The following is a 12152-nucleotide window of genomic DNA, read 5'->3' as shown; positions in this document are numbered from 1 at the left end:
GTGGACAGCATTTTACATATGTAAAAGCAGCAACTAACCGAAATTAACTAAAGTAAAATAAAATAAAATAAAATAAAATAAAATAAAATAAAATAAAATAAAATAAAATAAAATAAAATAAAATAAAATAAAATAAAATAAAATAAAAAACACCTCCACTAATGAGGTCTGCAAAAGTGAATCCATCCTGAAGTTTAATAAATTTCCTGTCAATGAGTCCTGATATCTAACTTTGATCAGCAGCATGTTTCAAATATAACATGCAAAAAAATTTAAATATTAGTAGCTATAAACAGATACACTGCATCAGCAACTTGTTATTTAGACCCAGACAACTCTGTGAATATTATAAAAGTTTTTATAGCTAAGTAAAAAATTGCAGACAGAATAGAGAAAAGGTGTTGTTTAAATCTAGTGTTTTAACTGAACCTAAGGCCCAAGAGGGTCAAGGAATTTTACATTACAAATACAATCATCTCCCTAGTTCAGTAGTCAGGGCACTGATTAGCTGGTGAGCTGAAGGAGATGCATCCGCTATGATAAGTTAACATTATTACATTATATTAATTTCCGGAAAAACTCGAACGAACCATTTCTGTTCTTTAAACGTGTGTAAAGAGACACACAAACCCCAGAAGCCGCCATTTGGAAGGCGTTAATGTGGGGTTTACCACGTTGACTTCTGTGTAAGTTCTAGTGGAACTGAATCAGACCGACATACTGTGGTGGAAGAACTGTATCGCAATTGTATTTTTTCTAAAGTAACTGAAGCAAAGTGCTTAAGTTGGACGTTTTTAAAGTAACTGAAACTTCTTGCTTGTGGGATTATTATAGTTTCTAAAGTAAGTGAAACTGGTGATAGTGTAAAGAGCGTGATGTAGTGTGGTTTTGTCCAACAGGCTGTGAAACTGTTTTAAACTCATGTTTCAAGCCCAAAGTACTGTGGTTATGTAGACTGGTTTAGGATATAATGCAGTAACCAGAAGTAGTGTGGTTTTGTCTAATGTATTGTGACAGTGTTACATTTAAAACCGTTTGTGTGTGATATTGCGTTTATTCATTTTGCACTAGGTATGGTGAATAAATAGATTAATAATATCTTAAAGTAACTACATAACGTGTAGTTATAACTTAGTATTTTGGAAATGTAAGAGCTGATTATTAGGTACATCGCTAAACACGGCTCACAAGGGATATTTGACGGTATAGAAAAGATTGGTGATAAGCCATATGAGTGGGATGTTTCTAAGTTTGAAAGTTATCCCAAAATACATAGGAACAAACAAAGAAAAATTGCAAATGCACTTCAGGGAGTTTTTAACCTCCTATAATGTAACCAGGAAGAGGCTAAATGAGCTAGAGGCTGAAAATAAGCAGCTTCATTCTAGAGTCAGTATCAGAGACATTTATACAAAAAATACCAAGTCAGTAAAACAATATGGAAAGAAAAAAAGACAGAATGCAGAAAGAAATAGCATTTTAGAAAACTAAGTATGTGCAAATCATCTGTTGAAACCTTGTTTAACGATTTGGAGGAATCTAAGGCTGCCTGTCAGTTTCTTATAAACAACGGCAAAACTTAGGAAAATCCAAGTAACAGGGTTTGTAGAAGTTGCATTATATAACCGAGTTCCGGAATATTCAATTTGCAGAAAGGCAGTGATGATGGTTGGGAGAGAGAGTCTCAGTCACTCAGTAGTGAATGCTCTGAATATACAGTTAGATTTCCCATGGCAACATTTCACACCACTATGACTGAGAGCTAATGAAGGGGGAGAGGAGCCAATGGGTCTATTCTCTATAGAGGGTTTAGCCCCAGTTAACTAGAAACCATGGTTAAGAATATGGGGAATTTTGATCCTGTAAAACAGGATCCCGTAGATTTTCTGAAAAACCTGGAACGTTATGCGAAATTTACAAATGTACAGATGGTGACTCTTTGTTGCCTGACACTTTGTCTGGAGCCTTAACTCAGAAAGTAAAGGACAGAACTGCAAGTTAGAGAGGAAACAGGCACTGCTTGAAGTGTTAGGGCTGATATCAGTTAACTAAGATAAAATAGCTAATATTCACATGTGAAAAGGGGAGCACCCAGTGACATTTTCTGAGTGATTATTTGAGGCTTTTAAAACGTTCAGTGGCAATCCTGATATAACATAAAATGATGTCAGTTTCAAATCTGCCTTGATTAAGAAGTGTGATTCCCTTACCCACTCTGCATTAGCAATGCATGTGACACATTTATCTGAATACAATGACATTATTACTAAGATGATACAGTTTTATTACAGTCATTCTAGTTTAAAGACATCTTAACCTGTATCAGCACTATGTTGTGCTTAAGAAATCTAGATTTTAAGGCCAAAGAAAAATGTGAGCATTCAAATTTGCACAATAAGCAAAGTCAATTTTGATCCTTCTGCCAAAAATTTTTTTCACAAAGTCCACAAATGCTGGTCTTTAAGAAAGCAACATTCATTACCCTGTGTCCTTCGGTGCAGAAATACGCATTTTGATAACCCAGATCAGCTAACTGCACATTTAAACGAAACTACATGTGAACACACAACAATAAGTCTGTAGTAAAATAGTTAGCTCTTTCCTCAAAAGTAAAAACTCTGTTTGCTTATGTTGCCTTGTTCTTGACAAAGATTCCTGTGATGTCCAAGAAGAATTTTTTTTTAAAACAACTTTGAAGCTTATACAATTACAATTGTTAATGCACTGTAATACATTTACACCAAAGTAGTTCAAAGTTGTCGCATAAGACTGAATTTGGGTAGTGTAACATCTGGTGGGGATCATTTAGATTTCATGACCAATGCAGTCCTTTTAACCTTTGACATCTACATCTCAATCAAAAGGTGAGCACCATGGCTTACACTTTTTTTGGAGGTTTTGTATTCCACAGTGTACATCTGTTTTAATGCTGTCTTTTCTTTTAATGCTTGATGTCAAAGTTGACATAAAATTATCTTCTCTTTATTTTCCTAACAAGGGTGCATCTTATATACCTGAATATAACATTGTATTACAAAGTTATACCTTAAGTACTGGCATGTTAATAGTATGTTAAATGTGAACTGGTATGTAATGTACCTCTGTGTTAATGCTGTCCTTGCTTTCCATGTCTAATATTAAAATGATCAAAATGATCTGTTCCTTATTTTGCAAACAATGGTGCATTTTATTTGATCATGAAATGTACCATACTGTCTTAATACACTTTGGATAAAACTTTAAGTTCTCCAAAGCAAGTATAACTCGGAAACCATGCCCACAAACGCATGAACAAAGGGAGTTTCTCCCTCCAAAATTTCAGGCCATAGCATTGGCCATTCCCCCAAAGATGGGTGGGGTTCAGGACCTTTAAAACATCTTGAACCCAACTAATAGTCAGTCAAGTAAAGCAAGCTCGTTCACTCGGCTCGACCGGAAAGGCTCGGACCCCCGGGGCCCGAAGGCCTGGTGAGTCGGATGCTTAGAACAGCCCAGCAGCGACTCTTCGGGACGAGATCTCAAATCCTTTTGAGATCTTCCAGCAAGCTTTATCTTCAAGTCAGTCATCCAGGTCAAGTCAACTCGCTCGAGGGAAGGGCCCGAGAGCCCGGGGGCCCAAAGGCCCAGAGGGTCAGGCGTTCGGAACAGCTTGGAAACGACTCTCTCTCTTCCTCCAAGATCTTCCGGCAAGCTTCACTTTTCAAGAACAACAACTGCTCTGATCTTCAGGAGAACCTGGAAGAACATTTGACTCCATTCTAACTGACTCTTCAAAGATCTCTTTGTCGCATCCGGACTCTTGTGCAACAAGCCAATGAAAGTAACCATTTTACCAACCAATTTAGATGCGTATTTAAGTGTGTACCCCTTTATTAAATCTTAAGGTGAATTTTAATTTCTGTGACGATTTCTCAGTTAGGGTGTGATTAATTTTGAAGCTTAAGCTTGCCATTCCTTTCCTTTCTTTCTCTCCTTTCCTCTTTTCCTTTCTCTTCCTCCTTTTCCTATTCTTAACCTTTTTGTTTATTTGTTATTTTCATTTTATTTTGTTTATTTCTTTTTGTTTGTTTGTGTAGTTAGTTTTATGTTGTGTTTGTCTCAGCCATTAAAAGCCATAATTTTTCACAAGTGATTGTCTCTGAGTGCCGCTCACATTCTAAGGTTCCTGCAACATTCGATCTGAACTACATGCTCTATTCATTGTATGGTATAAAGTAAAGGGGGGTTGCGTCTTTCTTGGCCGGGGAGATACTTCTTTTATAAAATTAATAAAGATTATACTGTCTGTTTGCCGGAACAGACCAAATAAGTGTAACGTTAATTCCATTACCGTCAATTTCAACTTAATTTAAATATTTAGGAGTAACTATAACCCATTATAATTACTTAGAAATATTTCCTTTTCTTTGCGAGCTAAATTCACTACATATAAAATATAAATATAATAACAAACTGTTATTAAAACAATATACTCATTTTATCTTTGTCAATGGTTTTTCCCTCTTCTCTCCCATTCGCTACATAGAATTGTCGTATTTAGGCCTAGCAGAGTTGTAAATATTAACCATAACCAGTAGTTTTATGTTGGAGATGTCAACTACAATTTGATATTTATCTAGCTAAAGTTTTGTCCTATTAGACATGTTTTTAAAGTAGGCTCCCTGGTGGTCTAGTGGTTAGGATGCGGTGCTCTCACCGCTGTGGCCCGGGTTCGATCCCCGGTCAGGGAACCAACCCCAGCCATTAGGGTTGCACAAGCCAGTGCACTCTTAGTGCTGGTCCCAAGCCCGGATAAATAGGGAGGGTTGCATTAGGAAGGGCATCCAAACATGTGCCAAATCGAACATGCGGATCATGAATACAGATGATCCGCTGTGGTGACCCCTAATTGGAGAGCCGAAAGAAAGTTTTTTAGACATGTTTTAAAGTGACTGCTGATCTAAGCTTTCATGTCAATAGAAATTATTCAATGTGTATGTGTTAACTATGTTGAACCAATCTCGTTAGGTGGAATTGTATGAGTTATTTCTACCATTAATAACACCATCAATAACACAGTAAAAATAGAGTTAACTGCTGAATTTTAACATGTAATTTTTAAGGTGCAATACCTTTCATCCCATTAAATGTTTATTTATTGTTAATGTGCTTGTATGTGTTCCAGAGGTTGGAAGTAACAAAGTACAAATACTTTGTTACTGTACTTAAGTAGATTTTTCTGATTAGTACTCACTATTTATTTTCAGATTAACTTTTTACTTTTACTCATAAAATTTTACTCAAATATCTGTACTTTCTACTTCTTACATTTTCACTTGTTATAGTTTTAATCTATCTATCTATCTATCTATCTATCTATCTATCTATCTATCTATCTATCTATCTATCTATCTATCTATCTATCTATCTATCTATCTATCTATCTATCTATCTATCTATCTATCATAGCATTGCCCTTCACCTTAATTGACCCTGACAATGACAAAAGAAATAAGACCATTATCCTTCCTATACCAAACTTTACTGTTGGCTCTATACATTTCAGATAGTAAATCAAGATTCACCACTTCAGAGAGCACTTTTTCATTGTTCAATAGTGTTAGTGTGCTTTACACCATTCTAGTCTATTTTACATAACAATCTTATGTGTGTGAGCATCTGCCTGGTCATGGAACCCGATCATCTTTCTGTGGGTTTTGCATGATTTACAACTTCATAGCTGAGCATTTGTTGTTTCAAAAATCTACCTCATTCGGCTGTAAGTTCCTTTACTGTGAAATGAAAGCATCTAGAATCTAGATGCTTTCATTTCACAGTAAAGGAACTTACAGCCGAATGAGGTAGAATCAGAGAAGCAGAAATTGCACAAGCTGATTTGTGGCAAAGGTTGCAGCAAAAGTGGGACATTTAAAGTAAATGAGCTCAGTATGACACTATTTATAATGCCAAGGTTTGTCTATAAAGAGAGCGAGACTGTTTGTTCAATTTTATGCTTTTCTAAGCAATGATGTAGCTAAAACACCAGAAGTATATTATAGATACCTAGCTGAATTTTATATTCTCCAATTATGGAACATAACATGGAAAAATCAGAAGCATCTCTAATTCTTCTTATATAGAAAAGGAAAATAATAATTATAAACCAAAGCTTAACATGGTATATACTGTATCTGACTAAAGTGAATACACCCATTTTATTATATGTTCTCAAGGGACAATACTACAGAAATGAAACTTGGATATACTTTAGAGCAGTGGCCCCCAACCTTTGTATTATGTGTTAGTGGCCGGAGCAGCCCCTTTAATAAGGTAGCGGATGGAGGTAAGACATGTGATCGAGGCATCATGACATGCATCAAGAGTGAGTCATAGACAGATGTGGCAGAAATAATCCGGTAATTTTCCAAAATAAAACATTGTGATAATCAGATAATAAATAGAATAGAAATAATGTAAGTTATGTGTTCTTTCTGTGCGGCCTGGTACCAATTGACCCACCGACCGGTGCCGGTCTGCGGCCCGGGGGCTGGGGACCACTGCTCTAGAGTAGTCAATGTGCAGATTGTACAGCAGTATAGATTTACTGTCCTTTAAAAATAACTCAACATACATCCATTATTATCAAATAGCTGGCAACAAAAGTGAGTACACCCTAAGTGATACGTTGTGTAACGTCTGCTTGTCAGGACCATACAGATGTGTATCTTGTATTAAAGCAGTTAAAATTTGGTGCTTTGAGTACAATTTTTTCATACTGACCACTGGATGTTCAACTCTCTAGGAATTTGAGAATTAGAGTCGTTGCTCTCCACACAAATGGCATAGTCTAAAAGAAGATCGGTAACACCCTGAAACTGAGTTACAGAACAGTGGCCAGGGTCATACAGAGGTTTTCCAACACTGGGTTCCACTCAGAACAGGCCTCGCAAAGGTTGATTAAAGTTGAGTCCTTGTGCTGTGCATCAGGTGCAGAAGCTGCTTCAAAAAACAGATGCATGAGTGCTGAAGTATTGCTTAGGAGGTTGCAAAAGCGGAGGGTCAACTTGTCAGCGCTCGGACCACACATCGCAACTGCAATCATCCCAGAAGGAATCTTCTTTTGAAGCTGGCTCACAAGAAAGCCCACAAATAGTTTGCTAAAGAAAACTGTCTAAGAGCATGAACTTCTGGAACCTTGTCCTGTGGTCTGATGAGAATGTGATAAACTTGGCTCAGATGGTGCCCAGCATGTGTGGCGACTCCCTGGTGAGTACATGAGTGCTGCTGGTACTAGGGATATTCTGAAGCAGAACATCCCCCTTAAGAAACTGTTCAGGATGGCAGTTTTCCAAGATAGTAACGACCCCAAACACACAGCTGCCTCAAAGCTGAAGGTGATGGAGTGGCCAAGTATGTCTTCAGACCTGAACCGTATTGAGCACCTGTGGGGCATCATCAAGCGTAAGGTGCAGTAGCGCCATGTGTCTAACATCCAGCAGCCCCCGTGATGTCATTAAGGAGGCGTGGACAAGGATCCCAGCAACAACCTGTGCAGCTCGGGTGAATTCTATTCTCAGGAGAATTATTGCAGTGCTGGATAACAATAGTGCTCACACAAAATATGTCCAAAGACATAACTTTGTGTCCAAAAATGTCAGTTTTGACAAAGATTTTGACATGTTCACTTAGGGTGTACTCACTTTTGTTGCCAGCTTTTTTGACAATAATAACTGTATGTTGAGTTATTTTCAGAGGACAATAAATCTGTACTGCTATACAAACTGCACATTAACTACTCTAAAATATTTCCACGTTTCATTTATATTGTATTGTCCCCTGAGAAGATAAAGTAAACTGTTTTTTTTTTTATTATTATTATTTTTTATTATTATTATTAATAACCAGCATGTGGGATTACATCGGATTACACTGCCACCTAGTTTATTGAATAAGATAAATAAAAACACAGGATATCCTGGATAAATATAACTAGTTAATGTTTGCAAAGTAGTTTAATTTAATGCCCTTAATGCTTTTCAAAGTATATTTTTCATGAATTAAGTTCATGTTTTCTATGGCAATGGCAAAATGCAACTTCCTTGATGTGATTTATTTGAAATCACTTCATTACAAAAGCTTTGAAGATTCCCCTAAACTTTGCAACACAAAGTTACCAGAACAGGACTAAGATAGATAGTGTAGATCATTTAATTCATCTCAGAGGGAAATTCATTTATCAGTTAATTAAACATTTGAAAAGCTGAAAATCCAGAAAACCAAATAAAAATATATAGTAGTATAGTATGTTTAAATAGAAGTTTAAGCATTTATGATGCAATATAAATGCTTTTAGCCATCATTTGGTAATGGCAGAGTTTCATAATTCTAACCATTGAATTAATTTAAAATAATAAAGATAGAGATGGATTAGTGGTGTGTTAGAAAAGTATAGTTTAGTCACCAACTTTGTTTTCATTAATATTATTAATAAATATATACATAAATAGTCAAATTCAGATATAAAATATACATATCATATATGAGTATAATAACATTTCAATTGTTAGGAGAAAGTTATGTTTCTTCAGCATGTTTCCTGGTTAAATTGTGTTTTTTTTAACAATAATAGTTTTTTTTTTTTTTTACATACATGCACAACTTAAATTTTTTGTGTGTAAGAAAATTACAGTTTAAAAAAAGCAAGATCAGCAGCCCTACATCACCAGTATAGTTGCCTGTATTTTAGCAAAGATGCAAAACGGGAAACAAAAGGAAAGGGAACAACTGTGGTTTCAAGCTCCACTCTGAAACTAACTCTTTGTATGTGGCTGTGCAATTGCTTGATCATGGATCATCTGAACATTAGTGTAAATCAGAGTTTTGAATCTGATTTATTTAACACAAATGGAACTATGGGTTCCAAACAGGTAGGTGCTGCAGTATTTCTTGGCATATTCTGCTTGGTTGGATTGGCCAGCAACATTGCAGTCATCATTGCCATTGTTCGTCAGTGGAACAAACGTATGAGCTTTACGCTGAAGCTAATGCTGAACTTGGCTATATCTGATTCTTTGGTCCTCAGTTTTGCTCCTTTTGGAGTTTCTGCTCTGCTGAATGGATGGACTTTTGGCCTTTGGTCATGCAAGATTCTGATGTATCTAGTTTACTGTGCTATGTATGGTAGTGTGTTGATTGTGACCTTGATGGCTGCACATCACTATCACACAATTAAATCAAAAGTTCCTGATCTTGGTGCACTGGAAAGACTGCAGAAAGCTCGTAGATGCTTACTCTTATTTGGGCTCTGGGGTTTAGCCACAGTTTTTGCTTTGCCCATACTTTTCATTCAAAATGTCCAGTTCAAGAGGGGATCTTTAAGGTGCCAGAGGACCATAACATCAACCTCTGGAAAGGTGGCAGTTCTTGTGCTCGAAGTCCTGTTTGGATATGTTCTGCCTTTCACCATTATCGCTGCATCTTACTGCTGGATATGCAAGACACAGCTACAAGGAGGTAAAAATATTAAGGAAAAGAAGGCAAGAATGAGAAGGCTTGTGATCAGTATTGTCACAGTTTTCTTTCTTTTCTGGACACCGGTACATATCATCAATATAATTGACATTGCTACTACTCTGACTAAGACAGCATCTCCAGATCTCTATGCCCAACTGAAACTGATTCGTGGAGAAACAGGAGATTTGAGCAAAACTGTATCTATACTTAACTGCTGTGTGAACCCCTTTTCGTATGCAGCTGCATCAGGGATCTTCAAGAAAAAGAGTCGCCACCAAGAAAAGGAAACCAGCACAGAGATTACTGTGACAAATTACTTTTGGAAGATGTTGTGCTGTTACTGTAAAAAATAAGTGCTGTTGTATCTTCTTGGAAATTTAATGCCTACAGTTACAATAACAGCCTAATTGTTTATAGTCCTGATAAACATGTAAGTAGCTGATTGACCAAGTATGTGTTCCTTTTTTATGTTGTTTATACTTTTTATACTTATTTTACAAATGTTAAATTTTTATTAATGTTGTTAATATTGTTAAACTGATGTTATGTTATTGCTTTGTTTGTAGAAATCAGCAATGTGCTTGCTTTCACTAGATGAAGATTTTCACTTCCTTTTAATTGTTAATTTCCTTAAAACTACTTCATTTACAAAAAATTGTTAACCAATAAATACATCAGAGAAAAAGAGAGGAGGGTTCATTTTCAATAAAAAGGAATCATTTTTACATTTTGCCATTTTTGTGTTTTCATGTAAATAATCACTTTAATTATTCGAATATGGAAGTTAAACTAGACTTAATTTTTTATGGAACTTGGAAGAAGTATTTCAATACATATTTCATTTAACTGAATTATAGAAATGCCAAATTAGGCATTAGACTTTAAGAAGATGTATTTAGTAAAAAAACAAAAAACAAAATGATGAACTCAGATGATGAGTTTCTGAAACTTTAAGGTTAATGTCTTAAATATCCTGTTTTTTAGATTGATGTTAAGCATTTAATGCCCAGTGTAACTACATTATATGGGCAAAAGTATTCACGATTCCAGCATGAGAATGCCCCCTGTGCACACAGCAAGCTATATGAAGATATGGTTTACATGGGTTGGAGTGGAAAATCTTGTTTAGCCTACTACAGAGCTTTAATTTTATTAACACCCTTATGGCTAAATGACTAACCTCCATAACCACATTCCAAACTCTGTAGTAATTTTTACAGCTAAGAGCCTTATGTTCCTAATCTCAGTTAACACACTTGATTCCACTCATCAGCTGATTACCAATTTCCTTTATTCAGGAATTTGAAATGCATAGTGAAGATGGTGTGATGATGTGGTTTTCAGGGTTTGTGCCACTCAATGAAGGGTGCTTCAGACATTTTAGATATTTGTATGCTTCCAACTTCTAAACAAGAGTTTTAAATCTTTCCTGTTCCAGCGTAATTGTGCCCCTGTAAATAAAGCAACGTTTAGAAAGACAAGGTTTGATTGTTTGATGTAGACAAATGTATTGTATTGGTTGCAAGTTAGCTCTTCTCATCCAATCAGTGCCTAATCTCACAAAAGCTCTTTTGAATAAATGGGCACAAATTCCCACAGACATGCTCCATATTTTTCTAGAAAGCTTTCCCAAAAATGGTAGCTGTTACAAGAGCAAAGGTGATAGCAAAATATAAATTAATGTCCATGGTTTTAGAATGGGATGTCCATTTCCTTAAAAAGGGTTGAAACAATAAAGATGTCTATACTTCATTCACATCTTTATTGTTTCAACCCTTTTTAAGGAAATGGACTTCAGAGAACATGTTCCCAGTACAACTCTGGTATTTTCCACCTCTGGGTAAAGTTAAAGGTTGTGCAACACCATTTGCACATAGAGTGTGAGAAAGTTCCTGATTTGAACAGCCCCAGTTCCAAAATAGTTAGGAGTTTAAAATGTAAATAAAACCAGAATGCAATGATTTGCATAAAATCTCAGTATCCTAGAGTATCTCAAAAGTTGTGAAGAATTCCATTTGTGGAACAACTTCCGAATAATGTTCCTCAACATAAAAATGTTAATATTTTGTATATAAATAGAATGAGAGCGTGAGAGCGCACGAGAGAGAGAGAGAGAGAGAGAGAGAGAGAGAGAGAGAGAGAGAGAGAGAGAGAGAAAGAGGGGATGTTATACAGTGGTAAACATGGCCCTCTCCCAACATAAGCAAAACATATAATAATAAAATGTTTAGTGTTTTTATCCGATTAATTGATTAATCAGAAACATAATCATCCGATTATTAAAATAATCATTAGTTGCAGCCATAATTTTGTTATAAATAACTCACATAGACAGACTGACTTTTAGAAATTTGTTCAGTAATTTACTTGTCATTTACTTTTAATTGTCATTTTCATCTAGCATCTGTGATTGCTGTTTTTATTTACAAATTATTAGTTTGTCTTTAGTTATTTGAATGTCGGCGCGGCTGCAAATAATAATCCATCTTTAAATGGCGCTGACGCAAACAGTCAGAATAAGGCTTCGTTTATTTTAGTTATACTTTATAATCAAAAATAAATGATGACAGCTCACATAGCTGCAGTTTCTTTGCGTGCCTGTTTAGCTTCTCACTTAGCGACCTCCAGGGTATGACCATTCATTCAGATGGTGTGCACTC

The 12152-nt window shown here is 35.8% G+C and overlaps 1 protein-coding gene and 1 non-coding gene across 2 annotated transcripts; both read left to right on the top strand.

The window, feature by feature from the left end:
* Positions 1 to 4658: 4658 nt before the first annotated feature.
* Positions 4659 to 4730, top strand: trnae-cuc. Its single transcript has one exon. It is a non-coding gene; the product is annotated as a tRNA-Glu (tRNA).
* A 3979-nt stretch (positions 4731 to 8709) lies between these two features.
* On the top strand, positions 8710 to 10179 carry LOC124396009 (leukotriene B4 receptor 1-like). Its single transcript, XM_046864940.1, has one exon. The coding sequence runs from the start codon at positions 8802 to 8804 to the stop codon at positions 9843 to 9845; it is 1044 nt and encodes a 347-aa protein (XP_046720896.1). The 5' UTR covers positions 8710 to 8801; the 3' UTR covers positions 9846 to 10179.
* The last annotated feature ends 1973 nt before the right edge of the window (positions 10180 to 12152 follow it).

The sequence above is a fragment of the Silurus meridionalis genome, chromosome 13, assembly GCF_014805685.1.
Source record: "Silurus meridionalis isolate SWU-2019-XX chromosome 13, ASM1480568v1, whole genome shotgun sequence".
NCBI lineage: Eukaryota > Metazoa > Chordata > Actinopteri > Siluriformes > Siluridae > Silurus > Silurus meridionalis.
This window is presented reverse-complemented; position numbering and strand designations above follow the sequence as displayed.